Here is a 19,287-nt window from a genome sequence, read left to right on the forward strand (position 1 = left end):
AGAGCAGTTACGCACACATCGATATACTAATATACTGAGACAGCTAATATAGAGCGACTTGTAAGGTAGGGAGTACAAGTACTAGGTTAGTGTACAATTTGGAGCAATTTAACAGAGGATAAAATAACATTCAGTAATGGCAAAACATTACAGTTGTACTTATTTTTTGCACCTGTACAGTGAATTTAAGGCAGTAGGGATATGCAGCTATGTGATTAAACAATGGAGGCACCGGAGTTCTAAACAGTAAAGCAAAAATAGTAGCTAAGATGTCAAAACCATAAATGCTAACTGTATATATTAAAAAAAACTTGTCAGCTAGGTAACTAGACCGTATTTGCTTAGGGCCGTTGGAACAGACTTTAGTGTGTAATGTCTGTCATAACAAATATAGGAATGTGCGAACTTTCTGCTGGTAGAAGGCAACTAGCACATTCTATATATATCCAGTATATGCTTTTACAATGTATATATTTAAACAGTTACATTAATGCATATACATCTCATTTCCTTCCAGCAGGGCACACTGCTGATACATTTTAACACAAGCAAACCTAACAAATACATTTTCAGCCCAAACATCTGTACAAATCAGTTTGATATACAAATGACATAGAATTATTTACAAAATTCCAGCTAGCTATGCTGGCATATCTTACACATCCACTGCCCCACTTTTCCTGGCATGGCAGTACTTCTTACCATCACTTCTCTTGCCCCCATCGAAGACATAAGCTAGTTTTTGTAGTGCCCCTTGAGAAACATTGCCAAAGAGGTATGAGCCTATCTGTGAATACATTATCCCATACCCTGTTCTGAGATTCCATCTGCCTTGGCATTGCTAACCCCTCTACAGTGCTGCACTGTCATATCATATGCTTCCAACCCAAGGCTCCAACATAGTAACTTGGCATTTTGCTGACTGGCTTGCAGTAGCCATATATCACCCTCAGTCTCCTCCTGCCTTCTACTGCAGATATTTAATACCAGGGCCTCTGTATTATGGTAAAGTTTCACCATGTTAACAGGGTAAAATTTGTGCCCATGCCACCTGCCTACCAGTTCTACCATGTAATTAACATCACTGACCTTTCCTTGCTACTCTCAAGGGCCCCTCCTAAGCTGCATGCAGCTTATTGTGTCTGTCAGAAATGAAATCTATAACCTGATGCCCCATATCATACTCTCTGGCTCGAGTGTTCCTGTCATATCAGACCTTTTTCTGCTATTGGGCTCCTGACAGTTTCTTCTGGGCCAAGCCCATGAGCTCCCTGAGCTGTGTCCTGAGGTTTAGGACATATGCCACAACAGATTCCTTGTGGGATTCACACTCACCCACCCACTCTTCAGAAATGAAATTTAGAGGTCCCCCTCACTCTATGCCCATACAGCAACTCAAGAGGTGAGAAACCTGGGGATTCTTGGGACACCTCTCTTTACGCAAACAACAGAAGCTACCTTCTGAAATGGCTCCTCAATCACAGGCAGAGGCATCAAAGAAGCTTTGAGCTTGTCTCCTGCCTTGCCTACTTTTTGGCACTGCTCACAGGTCCTGCAGTACTCTGTTACATCACTTGCAATCCCAGCCCAATAAAAGTTCTGCAGATTATGTGTCTTGGTATGCTTTATGCCCATATGACCTGCAAAGCCCATATGATCTGCAAAAGGAATGTCATGGGCTATGGCTAGAAGTGACAGACAGTAAGCTCTAGGCACTACCAGCTGCTAACTTTCTCAAGCCTGTTAGTGTATGGTCTGAGAGTTGAGCCTGTCTTAGCTCTACTTTTGTGACTCTTCCCAGCTCCCCTTCCAGAAGACATCTGGTATGTTCTGATAGATGTGCTTCACTGTCAGCCTGGGTACTACCACTCACCTCTGCCCTTGCAGTCACTCTGTTTAAGGGAACATCAGTACCTGCCAGGAGATGTGGCTCATCTTAAGGTTCACTGCTACAGTGTAGCTCCCTCCCTGAAATAGCCATACCATGAGGCCTGGCTTCAGGTTTGGTGTCTGTCTATGTCTCTCACAGGCTACCAGGCCTGCATGCCTTTCTCCAAACCTGACTGCATGTAACTGCATGCACACAAAGTCCTGCATTATCAAATTCATTCCCTATAAAGGCATTTGTAGGGATATCTTCAAACACACCTATTTGCTTGCTTGTTTTTCCACCCTCCCTGTCAAAGTGAAGCCTGGAAAAAGGCATTTTGAATGTTGTCCCTCCTAAAGCTCTGACTGGAGTGGACTGCCCAAGCAAGTACTGTTCCTCTTTAACCACTGCAGGGTTCACAGTGGTTATACCGGAGGCTGTGTCTGACTTAGCAGTGGCCTATTTTAAATCCACTAGCATATAACCTCTTGTGATAGTTTGGTACCCATGTTGTCTGCAGACAACTTATCACTGGCATATTGTTATTCCTACTTGCTGGCTCCCCCACCTTTTGTTTCCACCTTGCCTCAGTTGACATCTATATTATAGATGGCCCCACTGGTTACATTTAAAACATTTATACCTTGAGCTTGGCCATATACCTGAACTACTGGCTTCCCCTGTTACTGGTGGACACTATTGGGGTAGTTTAGGCTGCCCACCATGGGTTCCCTTATATAACTGTATAGCACTGGGTATCCCTTTCCTGTGCAGTGATGCCCTGCTTGCTAAGTAGAGATCCCCTTCCTTCCCCAGCTCCTCTGTAGAGTTACATTCTTGGTCTGCCATCCAGATTCTCATGTCCTCAGGCAAAGTGCTAAGGGCTTGTTCCCTCACCAAAAGGTCTTCCAGACCTACAAAAGTGGTGACCTGCATCCCCTCACCCACCTATGAAAATAAGTGCTTACATCAGCAATATAGTAACACACACTTTTGTTTTCCTTGCAACTATGCTCACAAAACTTTTTTTTTTCTGTAAGCTTCAGGTATTAAAGCATTCAAATAAACATTCTATAGTTTAGACAATCAATTTCAAACAATTTAGAAAGTGCAGTTACAGTTTTACCATGGAATAAAGGGGTTAGGAATCGCTCCCAGAGCCATTGGTCAACATTATACTGTTTACATACCCTTTCGAATATATGAACAATACTATCAAAATTATCATCCTCTGTAAATTGTGGAAGCAATTTACTGACCTTTATTGCTTCTGGGCTTCAGTTATTCCCTTTCCCATTACCTCCGTGAACCTGGCAAAGAGTCAGCATCTCACAATCATGATGATGATGCTTCTTATTTTCTTCAGCCTCCAAATACTGCAGTCTCTCTGCTGATTCTAATTGTCAGTGTTTGGCCTCCAGTTCAAGTCTCTTTAACTCCAGATGGATTTTTAAGTCCTGTGAGGAAATGTTGAACTGTCCTGTTTCTGAGGGCTGCAAATTATGATCATCAGAATGGTTATCCTCCTGGATGCTGGTCTGACTGTGACTAAGGCTGAAATCATTTCTTCTTTAATCAGGATGTGATACACCAGTCCTTTGGCTTTGCACACCCAGGCCAATCCTCTGCTGACATCTTTGCCTGCTCTCCCTGACTAACTAAACTCACAAAAAAATAAATACATGAATAAAACTGTTGTGATATGAAACTCTGAATGTTCACCTTGTGGCTGCTGAGAGAATGCACACTTTTAGTGACAACTGCTTACAGGCTACAGAAATTCAATATTCCACCACTGCAACCAATAAGTGATGTCCTCATCCTGGGCCAGTAATCAAGGAGCCTGAATCCTCACCACTGACACTGGAGAGGGACTTTCACTTGGAGTGCAACTTGACACACTCAGTATTTCCAGATGAAAGAGGGAGAAGGCTGGATGATGTGGGGATAGTGAATCAGGAAGTGCAATGGATTAGCAAGGCAGAAGTAAGGATAGCTATGAAGAGGATGAAGAATGGAAAGGCTGTTGGTCCAGATGACATACCTGTGGAAGCTTGGAGGTGTCTAGGAGAAATGGCAGTGGAATTTTTAATCAGATTGTTTAAGGAAATCTTGGAAAGTGAGAGGATGCCTGAGGAGTGGAGAAAAAGTGTTTTGGTACCGATTTTTAAGAATAAGGGTGATGTGCAGAGCTGTAGCAACTACAGAGGGATAAAACTGACCAGTCACAGCATGAAATTAGGGGAAAGAGTAGTGGAAGCTAGGTTAAGAAGGGATGTGATAATTAGTGATCAGCAGTATGGTTTCATGCCAGGAGAGAGCACTACAGATGAGATGTTTGCTCTGAGAGTGTTGATGGAGAAGTACAGAGAAGGTCAGAAGGAGTTGCATTGTGTCTTTATGGACTTAGAAAAAGCATATGACAGGGTGCCTAGGAAAGAGTTGTGGTATTGTATGAGGAAGTCAGGAGTGTTAGAGAAGTATGTAAGAGTGGTACAGGATATGTACAAGGGTAGTGTGACAGTGGTGAGATCTGCAGTGGGAGTGACAGATGCATTTAAGGTGGAGGTGGGATTACATCAAGGATCAGCTCTGAGCCCTTTCTTATTTGCACTGGTGATGGACAGGTTAACAGACGAGATCATTCAGGAGTCCCCATGGACTATGATGTTTGCAGATGACATTGTGATATGTAGTGAGAGTAGGGAACAGGATGAAGAGACCCTGGAGAGGTGGAGATATGTACTAGAGAGGAGAGGAATGAAGGTCAGCTGGACTAAGATGGAATATATGTGTGTGAATGACAGGGAGGATAGAGGAATGGTGAGGATGCAGGGAGTAGAGATGACAAAGGTGGATGAGTTTGAATACTTGGGATCAACAGTTCATAGTAATGGCAAGCGTGGCAGGGAGGTGAAGATGAGAGTACAGGCATGGTGGAGTGGGTGGAGAAGAGTTTCAGGAGTGATTTGTGACAGACGAGTACCAGTAAGAGTGAAAGGGAAGGTCTACAAAAGGGTAGTGAGATCAGGTATGTTATATGGGTTGGAGACAGTGGCATTGACAAAAAGGCAGGAGTCAGAGATGGATGTGGCAGAGTTAAAGATGTTAAGATTTGCACTATGTGTGACGAGGGTAGACAGGATTAGGAATAAGTATATTAGAGGGTCAGCCCAGGTTGGACAGTTTGTATACAAAGCCAGAGAGGCGAGATTGCATTGATTTGGACATGTGCTGAGGAGGGATGCTGGGTATATTGGAAAAAGGATGCTAAGGACGAAGCTGCCAGGTAAGAGGAAAAGAGGAAGGCCTAAGATAAGGTTTATGGATGTGGTTAGAGAGGACATGCAGGTGGTTGGTGTGACAGAGCAAGATGCGGAGAACAGGAAGAAATGGAAACAGGTGATCTGCTGTTGTGACCCATAACCAGTAAAAGCTGAAAGAAGAAGAAAAAGTATTTCCAGATGAAGACCTCTGTGCATCAAACACAATTTCCCTTAAGAGCACACAGGGCACACATTCACCACAGGGTGTGTGTGCCTCAATTGGTCTCCCCCCCCCCCAGGTTCCCAGTAAGGCTCCCCACTACCACAGCTTTAGGGTTAGGTCCTCATCTGAGTGTCCAAGCCAAGTCCTCCAGCCCCCTCTCAGTGAAACCAATGCTTCATGTCCCTGCTCCAATTAGCTGACACAAATACACATTCTGTGATTTAATTTTCACACATACAAACACACCTGGGAAGGGCTGGCACCAATTACTCACTCCACCAACTTTGTCCAGACAGTAAGTTAGATTCACTGCCACCAGTCAGTTACTATAAGGCTCTTAAAAGGGTATCGAATTACACTGAGTGAAATTAATATTAATACAAATGGTAATGTTGACCAAGCAGTAAGGCTTTCAGGAGTGGCCGGAGTTATCATGAAATAAATATAATATGCAAATACTCTCAATGATTAAATATTTTCTAAAAAAAGTCAGCCACAATTAAAAGTTTAAATATATTTAATATTAAATAATAAAAGAACAAGAAAATACTAAATATCTATTTACAGTAAGCACCAGAGTTTCAGCACTGGGAATATTAAAAATAACACAGATGGAAAGTTTCACATAGTTATAGAAAAACAGTATTTAGCTAGACTCACTATCTATTCCTGATTGATTAAAAGAATTGCTGTTACTACTTACTGAATAGAGCAAGGCACGATGATGTGGTTGAGTGGTCCTGGTTGTCAGATCTACAACAGAGTACAGAAAGCCGCTGAGACTTTAGTCTCTTCTAATATTAAAACATTATCATCTGTACAAATCAGTTTGATATACAAATGACATATAATTATTTACAAAATTCCAGTTAGCTGTGATGGAATATCTTACACATCTTTTGCCCCACTTCTCCTGGCATGGCTGACAATACATCCTACCATCACACTAGTTCACATAGAAAAATGATTGTGATACTAGTTTACACAACTAATGGAATGTGATACTAGTTTACACAGCTAAAGGGCTGTGACACAAGGGTATACATCTAGAGAAGTAAGATACTAGGTTACACCACTAGAAGAATTTGATACTAGCCCACACATCTATTTCAGTACGATATACTTAACTGTATTACTTATATGTTCTCATCAGTATTATGTGATCTCAATGTATGTATTTAAGAAATGTACTCATCTATATCATTTTAATTAACTGAGTGTATTAAGTGTATTTAACTATAACTAACTATATTCATTCCTCTGTGTCGATCATGCTATTTTATATAATAACTATATTATCATTTGTACTATTTATATTAAACATATGTGCTCATCTGTATTATTCTTACCCGACTGTATATAATCTACACGTGATTGCTATGTTGTGTGGCTGCTTATGGCTGAAAACAGACCCTGGACTTTCCTTGCTACTCTATGAATAAATGAATAAAATAAGTAACGTTTGCTTAAAGAAGCAGTCAAACGCAAGGAAATCGGATTCATATCGCAATATCAATTGCTACAACGCTGTCAAGTAAAATAACAAATCTAAAACATCCAAAGTATATTTATGGTAAACACAAAAATAGAAAAACAGTTCAGAAACTGCATAAATATTTTTTCAAGAGACCTTATCTCCTACACACCTGAATACTGGGGCTCTGCTACTATACCCCATCTTTAAATACACTGCCTCTGAGATCAAAGAAACTTGGTGAAAAATGAACGTTTGCAAAATGAGAAATGTCACCATTTTTCTTTAGCCTGACTGACCAGATGTCAGAGACAGCATTCAGTCCCACTGTGGACAATTCTGCATTCAGTATAATGAAAGATTGACAATACGAGTCATCACTTCAATGTATATAACAATTTAAAGGGCAAATGACAAAATGGGATGAAACAAAGTGTAGTGCTCTGACTGAAATCAGATCATGGATCAATTTCAAGCATACAAAAAGAGTTCAGTACTGCAATCCATTAAATGGTCATTCTGCACATCACACTATATATGGGAAATGCCTTCATGTCAAAAAGGATTTTTTCAAAATGTCAGTGTAAATGCAGTCTGTGTTTTACAATAAATTATTTTCTATATAGAAACAATGAGGCTAGTCCTGTAGAAGCTAAATATTAAAGTGATATTAAACCTATACATTCTATATATTATTGCATTGCTAAACAAAGAAATTCTAAATTTAAAGGAAGGATTACACTTTGAACTTTTCTTCTAAACTCAATCCATTAGTCTAAACAGGGAGGCTAAAGCTGCTTCTGATACTCAGTAATAACGTTTATTATGGAATGTATTATGGCAAGAATACTGGCTGTACATTTTTAAATCTTCCCTGTTATTCAGAAACTTTGCCAGCAATGGTAACTTGGTGGTATCCATTTCCAGCTCAGAGAAAACCTATCCTCAGTGCTTTATCAAGTTAAGGTGCACTACACTGGCGGGCTGTGTTTCTTGCCTACTGCAAATATAAATGAGGCATTCCAGGAGAGAGGCATATGATAAAAATTCTGTGGTCTCCCACAGAAATGCCTGCAATAAGTGTTTTACACTACTGAGAGACTCATAGAATCCATCAGCAGTATAAATCTTCGAAGACAGCCATGTTAATTAATATGGCCAATAATTTGCATGTACCTATTACTTTTAGTGGGTGAGAAAGGTAATTGCTGGGGATTTTATCAGATAGGTAGTGATGAGGAAGTGTGCATGTGTGTATGTGGTTGGCCGCATGTGTGAATGCATGTAGAGGTATATGTGGCCTCAGGTGAAAGATAATGTGTGTGTGTGTGTGTGTGTGTGTGTGTGTGTGTGTGTGTGTGTGTGTGTGTGTGTGTATGTGTGTGTGTGTTGTGGGTGGGTGTATTTGTGTGTGTGTGTGTGTGTGTGTGTGTATGTGTGTGTAGGTGAATGTGAGAGCGTGCGTGTGTGTGTGTGCGTGTGTGTGTGTGTGTGTGTGTGTGTGTGTGTGTGTGTGTGTGTGTGTGTGTGTAAGTGTGGGTGGGTGGGTGTGAGTGTGGGTGTATTTGTGTGTGTGTGTGTGTGTGTGTGTGTGTGTGTGTGTGTGTGTGTGTGTGTGTGAATAGGTGAGTATGTTAACGAATGCTACTAAGTAGAGAGTATAAATGCAATATAAAGTGAGTGTGTGCGCGTGTGCCTGTTCACATGTCTGTGTATATGTACCATCAAGAACTTTTGTGCTACATGTAGACAAACATTCTCAGTTTATCCACCTATACTATACATATATCTAAGTACATTTTTTTGCACTAGAACAGTTGCCTTTCGAATTTCAGAAAGTGTGACAAAGAATATATGTTTTAACAAAGGAACATTTTTGGAAAGAATAGCTAGAGTATCAGTTTCTTTATACTTGGGATTTGCATTTTTGTCAAACAATGATTCATTTATGTTGTTTGCGGGGGGGTGTTTGTATGCAAGCATCTATTTATTGTTTCCTTGATACTGAAGCATTAGGTACACTCTTGCCATCTCTGAAAACAGCCTTGTAATATATTGCAGATTTATTATGACATCCAATCAGAAATGCAATTGACCTGTTATGTTAATTGGGAGGAATGTAAAATGTGCTGAAAATGCTATCAAAACAGGGTCTTTCAGAGAATGTGTATAACAAAAGTACCATTTTGTGAGTTAAATTTCATGAGGTTTGCACTAAAGAAATGTCACTGCATAGCCATGCTTATAAAATCATTTACCCAGTGACCTCATTAACATCTCAGCCAGATTTATTGCTTACTTGTTGCAGATTTTTAAATATTTTAAAGGAAAAATTAATAACTGTTGTGCAATTGTTATTGGATATTACGAGATGACTGACAAAGTGTAGGAACATTTCTGCTTTAAAGCAACAGGATATGCTCTCCTTCTAGATTATTTTAAAACTAGAAATAATTTCTTCTAAATCCAGAAATAGATGGGAAAAGGGAAAAACAGTGAATAACTGCTTAGAAGAAAAAAGTAGTCTCACGTTTTGCATAAAAGGGTGCAGTCATGAATCTATTATCCAATTTGAAAAATATGCTTTCTTTCTGTTTTTATAGCTGAATGTGGTGGAAACATTACTGGAGCTGTCTCAGGAAGAATCCTCTCACCTGGTTACCCGGCACCATATGACAACAATATACATTGTACATGGACTATTCAAGCAGATCCTGGAAGGACAATCAGGTATTTTTGTCAACTGTACTGTCATTTGTACACAAAATGACTGAATACAAGACAAACTGTTCAGGTGCTGTCTTTAGTAATCCAATTACTAACATAGACCCACTGTTGTTGTAAGGATATGTATGCTGCAATTATCTAGGTCAGATAAATTGCAGATCATCATTTATATGTAATAGCACTGCCAGTTGAACTTGTTCAATTTTGGCTTGTGCTGTAGCTGATCCTCCTCCTTAGTCCAACTTTTGCAAAATAATGCTGAGTGACCTTTGGTTGTGGTTGTGTGATTGTGAATGTGAGGTACATAGTTTAGATAGTGTGGGAGAAAAGTCCCTATGCTGGGGGGGTTCAGACTAAGCCTCCCTTTAAATGCTGACATGTAGTTATTTTGGAAAGGAGAGGAAATTCAAAGCAACGATTGGAAAGTACCCTTACTTTAGTGTTACTGGTAGTTATATGATCCAATGCTTGTTTTTCAGTGAAAGGCTGCTTCTCTGAATATGTGCAATGATGGGCAGGAATCAATGGGTGTGGCAATGATGCTTGCTCTGCATTGAATATAGATAGTGAAGACAGATAGGCAGACAGATACACACACACACACACACACACACACACACACATATATATATATATATATATATATATATATATATATACATATATATATATAAAATATGGGTCTACCTTATTTTGTTGATGTGCCATAATATCGAATCCCATTTTGTTGATGCTGAAAATATCAAAGCCCACTTCATCAAAGCACCGGAACTGTGAAGCTCTTACCAGGTTAAGTAATCTGTTGTGCGAGATAGTGAACCTCACCCTTTTCCCAACTGTAATGTAATCCTGGAGTTGGTACATTTAGTTACATGGTTGGGTTAGGGATGGCACAGTTTGGGGTTTCTTTCTTTCTGGGTAAGTGGTTACTTACCATGATCTTCGTAGTTCTGGTCCTTTGATGAAGTGGCCTGAATGTCAAATGTGCAATGAGATGGGGAGTCTAACCACTCCCACTTTATACTAATATTTGTATCACAGTGCAAAGCTTAAAACCTCCTGTAGTGGAGGCCCATGGAGTATATGCAAATGACCCCTTGAGTACATACCTGTGTTTCAGCTACATGACTTCTGAATGCTCATGACTTTTTACTTTCTAAGTCTTATGTGTAAATTCAGGCCAAAAGTCAATAAAGGCAAATGCCACCAATTATAGTCATACTGGTTTAATGGCTCTCAGTTTGCAGTCATCTGCAAACTTTGTTAGCCCGAGTCCCTTATTGTTGGCCTGTACTTCAGAGTGTAGATGCCAAACAAGACAGGTCCCAGGACTGAACCCTAAGGTAGTCTACTTGTCGCTTATCTGGAGCTGGATTTGGAGTCAGCTACTTTTACAGTATGGAATCTGTCAGTGAGCCAATTGGCAACCCATCGAATGACATAGGGATTAATGCTCAGCTTAGTAAGTTTATCTATGATTCCAGAGTGGGGGGTGGTATCAAAGGCCTTGGCGAGGTCCAGATAGGCTGTGTGGACTGCCATAACCTCATCCACAGCTCTGGAGACTGATTCGAAGAAGTCAATCAGGTTCAGGAGACAAGATCGGCCCTTCATGAGCCCAAACTGGGTGTGGTCCACTGTTTGAAGGTTGGCAATGTCTTTGTTTAGAAGTTCCATGATAATACGTTCCATGGCCTTGCAGATCAGGCTTGTCAGACTGATGGGGCAGTAGTTCCCGGGATCCAAGGTGGATCTCCCCTTGTGGAGTGGGATAACTGTAGCTGTGCACCACTCAGTGGGCACAACGCCTGTGGTGGGTGTATGATTAAACATGACACTTAGGTGAGGTGCCAGTTCTTTTTGTAGTCCATGTAGTACACAGCCCGGGATGTCATCTGGTCCCATGGATGCTGTATTCTTAGCTTTGGAGAGTGTGTTTTTTTACCTGTGTGGCCATTATTAATGGAATTTGGCAATCTTCTGGTATTGAGATGGGGCCATTTAGGGGGTGAGAGGGGGGTGAAGTTGGCACTGAATCGATCTGCCAGGATACTGGCAATATCCTTGGGATCAGTAGATTTAATGCCATTCTGTTGTAGCTCAGAGCAGATCTGAGCATTGTCATTTAGATTCTTGACATAGTTATAGAATGCCTTGTGGTTGTCTTTGGAATCTTTGGCAATCTTATTTTCATAACTAGCTTTGGTGGATTTTATGAGGGATCTCAGTTTCTTACTGAGGCTGGTAAGGGAGTTTTTTGCATCCTGGGATTTTCCTCTTTTCTGCAACAGTATGTATGTGTATTTATCTATCTCTGTGTATGTGTGTGGCTATATATACATATATATATATATATATTTATATATATATATATATATATATATATATATATATATATATATATATATATATATTTATATATATATATATATATATATATATATATATATATATATATAGATAGATATAGATAGATATATAAGATATAGGTACAGCTAGATCGAAATAGATATAGATATATATGTGTATATTTTAAATAATTTAAGTGACATAATATTGATACTAAAAATATTGAAAGAAAAATATTTCAACTTAAAATTCAACAGATTCTAACCACATCTGGAACCAATTTTTTTTCTGGGGAAGTGGAGGGGTCAAGGCTCCTGTAGCCCCCATTGGACCCAGATGCCATAGCATTGTTTACAAGTCGTGCAACATACAATTATTCCCTTAGTACAGTAGTCACATTATGGTTACTCACAAGCCAAGTCACAGACTGCGTGCATTCCAAAATACTTGATCTCATGGTCAAACCACAGGTGTGTATTATCAGTTGCAGTAGTTCCCAGGGATGGTTGTCTTTCTGAAAGATAATGTTATGCATTTTTTGCAGTGAGTTTTAGTCTGTGACTGTGGCAACAGTAATTAGTCTGTGTCAAGCCATCTTGGCAGATGTTTGCATATTTTGGGAATTATATGACTGCTCCAAGTTTGCATTTGTCTCTGAACTTGGTCAGCTACAGACCTTTGACAATGGCCTTGACTTCAGAGAAATAGATTCCAAAAAGGGGCAGCCCCAGCACTGAGCCCTGGCAGCTTCACTAGTTTCTAGCCTTTTTTATGGAGGCAGATTCACATATCCTGACTTCTTGTGTCTTGCTTGTCAACCACCGGATGGAGTGTGTGGCATAGGAGATTATAGCTTGACAAAACCAGTCCAGATTGGATCCAGTGTCTGAAGGTTTCCTGTGTCATTCTTTGTCATGTCCATTATTATTCTTTCCCAGACCATACATATTAGACTAGTCAGGGTTACGGGTCATTCGCTTCCTGAGTCTGTGAATGGTTCACATTGTACAGAGGGATAACAGTTGTAGTTGTCCATTCACTTGGCATGAAGCCTGTTTGGAGGTTATAGCTGAATAGTGCTTCAATTGGCCCTGACAAGTGATGTTTCTTGCTGTTACGGAGGCATCCAGTAATATTATCAGGTCACATCAATGCAGTGTTTTTTTACCTTGGAAAGTGTAATGAGGACATGTTCCCAAGTCATAGTTGGTGGAGCTATAGTTGAGGACTGATGGGTGTTTTGGAGAGAAAGTGGGATAAAATTGGAGTTAAATTTATAGGTGTATCCATTTACAATTATCTTGACACATTGTTGTGTATTGCCATTGAGATTTCAGACATAGCTAAAGAATTCCTTGTGATTGTCCTTAGGCTGGAAGGCTGCTTTTACTTCAGATTTGTCCTTTGAGTTGTTTATGTAGCTTAGTGTACTGAGGGAATTCTTGCATTACTGGGCATTGCATTTCTTGTTTTTTGACATGATTTTCTTTCTTTAGTTATACAACATATTGATGTTGTGATTCCATGTGAGTGGCTTCTTTTTTGAGTTTGTTTTGTTTTTGTTTTTGGTAGGTACTGCCTCTGTACAGCTGCAATATGACTGTAGAAGGGTTTTTTTGTATGACTCCACAGATGCATTGCAGTTCCTTGGGTTTGGGGGGGCTTGACATTTTACCAGTGTGTCACTTAAAAGTAGAAAGTTTTCTTTGCAATAATTTCTATAAGTTGCAGGGTTGCCTGATGTCCCAGGTTTTATTTTTATTTTAAAGGAGCCATCTATATGGTCTGACCTGATCAGTGAGAATGTTACACTCGGGGGGGGGGGGGGGGGTTCCCATGATGTTGGTGAGGATTAGGTTAAAGATGACATATAGATTAGCTGATCCAGGGCATTCATGTTGACAGTGTGCAGGAATCATTGAGCATGCAATTTGAAGTTGTGTATAATTCCCAGTTTATAGTGGGGTAGTTGTAGTCACCCATATTCTCCGGTTTGATCCTCAGCTGGGGTACCTTCTGTGTGGAGTCTGCAAGTCCTCCCTGTGGTTGCATTGATTTCCTTCATGTGCTGTGGTTTCCTACGACATCCCAAAGACATGCTGTAGGTGGACTGGACACTCTAAATTGACCCTAGGTGTGAGTGTGTGCGTGTGTGTGTGCCTTCTGTGGAAGGTTGGGCACCAGGCTGGCAACTCAACACTGTAAAATTCCACTGCCAGTCATGAGTGGACAGGTGATCCTCTGTGGCGATCCCTAACCGGGAAAAGCCGAAAGAGGAAGAATATGAAGTTGTAGTCACCCACGAGTGTTGGGTTGAATGGAAAGTGACCTAAGTTCACTTAAGTAAGTAGTATGAATCTTCTGAGTTATACAGGGGGACCTGTATCATGCCAAGATATGGTATGAGGCACTGATTTTGGTAAATTGTACATGGAGGAGCTCAGGTGCATCATACTGCTTAATCAGCCTTGAGGTGTGATTGCTTTTTCTGTGTCTTGAGACACCTCCACCTCTAGCCTCTTTCTGCACACTAGCTGGTCTAAATGTGTGGAAGGCATTATAGCTCTAGACTGCCATGCTACTGCCTATGTTTTTAAACCATGTCTTAATAACTACACAGATATTTGCATTCTCTAGGGTTAGGGAGTGATGCTTTTTGTTTAGACTCCTAGCATTTAGCAGTATTGCCTTTAAATAATTCTAAGTTGGTTTAGTCATTGTAGATGGTTTGTCAGGGGTGGGCAAAGATTTAGCCAGCATTTAAAAGCTTAGAGGGGAAAGGTACAGACCATCCCTAGTGAAGCATCATGATCTGTCAACCATATCCTCTGAGGCTGATAAATATTGTACCCCATTTGAGTGACACCAAAAACTAAACCAATAGTTAAATTCAATTAAAAACAGATAACAACAAAAGTCACATAAGTCTTACGTGTACTATAGTGAACTGCATTGAACAAGCACAGTAATGTGCAGTACAGTAACACCTTTCAGTATGGATTTATGAGCCACAATTCTAGTGTGATTAGCTTGACAAGATTTTAAACAGACATGGTGAAGGCTCCTGACATAGTACAGATTGACATGGCCAAAGCTTTCAACTCATTTCCCCTTAGTACTAGACTTGTGCCTCTGCAGAGAAGGGTTGTAATGATTTTATAATACAGTGGTTTGCAAACTGGTTGTGGCACAAGAAATCTGTTAAGGTAACAGGCACTGATTCATGGTGATGTTAAAGAGGATGCCACAGGGTTCTGTGCTGGAATCTTTTTTTTCATGTATTTATGTCAATGCTACCCACTAGTGATGACTGCTGAAATAGCAGGTGTGCAAATGATGCTAAGATTGTAGGAACATTGTGGAGCATAGAAGACTAAGCAAGCCTTCAGAACTATGTAAATGCACTTTATGTATAACCATTGAATAACAATGTTTCATTTCTTGCTACTAAATGAAATGTCGCCACTCCTGGAATGTACCCTATCCTAATATTGGACAGCACTGTCATTATAGCCGTGACAGTCCTACCTATCCTCTGTTGGCAGAAAGAAGCTACATCTTCCATCTAGGACCTTGTAACATGAATCAGTACTGTGTCATATAACTCCACTCCATGTCCTTATGGATGAGAACCCAATGGAGCAATCTGCTCCATGCTGGAATAGATAGTAGCAGGTTATGCCTGGATGACACTCCAGCACATGTGCTGAGTGACCCCAAGTACTGCTTGTATGGCAGGGTCCCAGCAAAATATGACAGCAACAGGCACCCCTGTAAAGCTGCAGTCAGGTGTGTGTACTCACATCAGATGCAGTGTTCTTATCTGCTGCCACAGCTGCAGGTGGAGGCTCACTGCTGCTCAGAATCACAAGCAGTTATTCCCCAGTGAAGATAGTGAGCACACAGACAGTGTAGCCTTATGTTCAGCTGTGGGGGATGCACTGTGCATGGATGTCCACCCTAAATGGAGACAGTCAATGCCACTGTGTCACTAGACAGTTTTCATGTATCTGTGAGTCATCATCATCAGCAGCAGCCCTTGCACGAGTGGCAAAAGCATACAGTTGTACTGTCTCAGACGCTACAGGTCTTACTGTAACAGTGCTCTGCCCTGTAAGTACACCAAAAAAGACACACAGAGTAGTCATGAGTGCCTGTGCTAAATCTGTATTCCTGTGGCAGGGACACCCATTGGTGTCGATGCAAGATGAGCCATGCAATCTCAGCCTACCTCTGCTGCCATCTTGATATGGTTGGATGGCTGATGTTCCCATTACAAAACATAGATAACATATGTTGTGTTCAGCATGCATTCTCTGTTTGGAGTGCTGGTCTCCAGTAATATGCTGAATGTGGCACAAGTTTATTATATCATTGACAAAGAAGGGTAGGTGTGGGTCCATCCTAAAGTTTTTGTACAATCCTGCATGGATGATCTTAGAATCATTTTCTCTCTGCAAGGACACCAAAAACTCTTTTGGCTCTCAGTTTGCTGCTTTTTTCTACTTTCCTGTACAATCTCTATTATACATCTGACAGATGTCCATTTAAGTCAGCACCAGAGCACTGCAGTTGCAAATACTGTATGACTACATGGCTTTCTGCAGCACTTTGTATCTTACTGTCATGGATACTCTAGCAAGCATGACTTAGCTAATTTATGCATTTTATTTATTTTTGAGATATATGAATCTGTGAGTTTGCATTTTCAGTTCTCAAGAGATTATGCAGTGTAGTATGCAAAAGCTCTGTGGAATGTGTATTGCACTTGTGGGAATGAGTTTCAGTGCATGGATATACCTACTTGTATAGTTGCTGCACTGCTCATTTCTGAACCCTGAATTTCAGCCGGCTGCTTATAAAGTACCACCGGTCTCACTTTGGCTACTGAATGACTCTTCATGCCATTGCATTGCACAGATGTGTAGTGCATCGCTATGATTCTTGGCCATAGTCTTTATTTAATTGAAATGTCTGTACATTTGAGTTCTATGATTTGTTTATATAGATTAACAATACATTACAAAATGCTGCAAACCCCCAGAATGGATAAAACAAAGGTGTATTTCAAAGGCAGTTAATACAAGGAAAGGATTACCCCAATATATAAACACCATTCAGTCAGCTTGATAAAATAAAATTAACCATATGGACTTTATTAAGAAAATATTTGGAGAACTATATAAAGAATTTAGTGACTCATCTGGGTCTGTTTTAGCTTTAACCAGCTTTGTATTGTAACAGAGGGCCCCACAATACTAACTTATTCACTCCAATGGAGCTCAGGAAGTTTGCACTGTAACGTCCAGTGGACAGAGCCTAAGCCTTTTGACATAATCAAATTATGTCCTCACATTTCAAACAAATGTTCATATCTCTGGAGCCATAGTGGTTATGAAAGAAATATGTGGCAAACTCTTCAGCACAGAATATTTTTATAGTTGTAGTATACTTTAGGTTCTAAGTCTTAAACCAAATTTTGTAAGTCACAGTAAACACAACAACTATTACATTTGTAATATTTTGTAAACAACGTATAATATCTCAGCAACCACTGAAGTTACAAACATTAGCTGAGAGCTTTCATATGAGGGTAAGGAGTTCTGTTTGTGTTACTTGGTTGTTGAGATATTTAGAAAATGCGCAAATTATATCTATATAAATTAGTATCATAGAAACAACAGTCAATATCTATTTACCTGCACTAGACAGAGGTCAAATATTAATGTAGTTGAGTTTGCCAATGTAGAAGCTTTAAGATGAAATGCTTTATGACCTTGTACTTTGCATGGTTTTGGCATTATTGATGCAAATATGAACAAGCAATATTTGACATCTAGTGGCGTCAGTAGGAGTTAACTACAAATGCACCTGGAGGCATCACTCAGATATAGTGAGTTAATAGAAAATGTAATAGCAGATACATTAATATGGTCTGCTTTTTTGTAATAAATTAAACTATTTTTCATATAATTTGTTTCTTTTATAATTTGAAATGAAAGAGTATGTTTATATAACATTATTGCCAAGATCATTATTAATGTATCGAAAAGTACTACAAAGGGCAATAATTAAATATTATAATTGCAATAATTATATTGTAAAACTAGACATTTTTCCAGATTGTTTTTAATAGTTGCAGAAACTTGTAATTGACATTCATAAGAGTAAAATAAATGGCATTTCTTGTCAACAAAGCATTTAAACAGATATTTTTGTTTGATTTTATAGTCTCCATTTCATTGTCTTTGACACTGAGACTTCTCATGATATTCTGAAAGTGTGGGACGGCCCTTTAGAAAGCAATATTTTCTTGAAAGAATGGAGTGGCCCTGCCCTGCCTGAAGACATCCACAGTACTTTCAACACAATAACCTTGCAGTTTGACAGTGACTTCTTCATCAGCAAGTCTGGCTTTTCAATCCAGTTTTCAAGTAGGTGACATTTAATCCATTGGAAAGTGTCTCATTCTTAACCTTTTGGTCTATAATAGCATAAACCTTCCAAGTTATTTTCATTCTGACAGAGTGCTTACACTGTGGCCAGTCATGCAGAAACAAAAAAGCCACACTGATGTAAACTTGTTCATTTTTCAAGTGAAATGAAAATAAACCATTTTTTTTTCAAACATCTGTAAAGAATATTTTTACAAAAAAGATGCATATATATATATATATATATATATATTTATTATTTTTTTTTTTTGCATAATCACTATAAAGTCAAAGAACCAAATGTTTGAAGTTGTACTAGCACCCACATTGGTAGTGTTTGAAAAGGGACAAAGGTTCATAAGGAAAATGTAGGTATAAAAAGGAATGAATGACAAACTGCATGTAGCACTGCACTTTTTTTTGTAATTTTGAAGTATCAGTGTAAAGAATGAATGATGGCCATTCACCACAAAGGAGCTTACACTGCAACTTGTTTCTAGAATTCCTCTCACTCATTTTTTTAAGCTAGATAAAAGTTACGGCTGCAACTTATTTATTTTGCTTAAATTAAATGCTACTCTTTCTATTCAGTTTTAATGCCATCATTGTATCCTTTTGTTTCTGCTAAAACAAAGCTTTTCCATGCACCCTACCAGAGATTTATATGGACCTATCTGTTTACAAGCTGGAGCTGTCTGGCATTCATTAAGTAGAGTGTGCAGAATGAGTAAGTGTACGTGATCACATAAGATGACTGGACAACAATGGATGCACTGAGTGTCGTTACTAACTTTGTGATTTTGTTATATACTCACACTTACCCATTTATTGCACAGTATGTTCTGTAGATCAGTTTCTCTGAAAAAGTATAGCATTAGTTGTCATCTGTTATATTTGTAAAGCAGAAAGTATTTTGTTTAGGTTCATATGTAAATAATAGGCTA

General features: G+C 39.4%; 1 protein-coding gene across 1 annotated transcript in view; it reads left to right on the top strand.

Annotated features, from left to right (window-relative positions):
• LOC122792903 (CUB and sushi domain-containing protein 1-like) overlaps nucleotides 1–19,287 on the top strand; it is a 4,548,980-nt gene that overhangs the window by 918,339 nt on the left and 3,611,354 nt on the right. The window contains exons 14-15 of the mRNA XM_044060461.1: nucleotides 9,437–9,563; nucleotides 18,141–18,343. Coding sequence (XP_043916396.1) covers nucleotides 9,437–9,563; nucleotides 18,141–18,343 — 330 coding nt within the window. The remainder of the gene's footprint in view (nucleotides 1–9,436; nucleotides 9,564–18,140; nucleotides 18,344–19,287) is intronic.

Source organism: Protopterus annectens, chromosome 2.part0, assembly GCF_019279795.1.
Source record: "Protopterus annectens isolate FY-2018-M chromosome 2.part0, PAN1.0, whole genome shotgun sequence".
In the NCBI taxonomy this organism is placed as follows: domain Eukaryota; kingdom Metazoa; phylum Chordata; order Ceratodontiformes; family Protopteridae; genus Protopterus; species Protopterus annectens.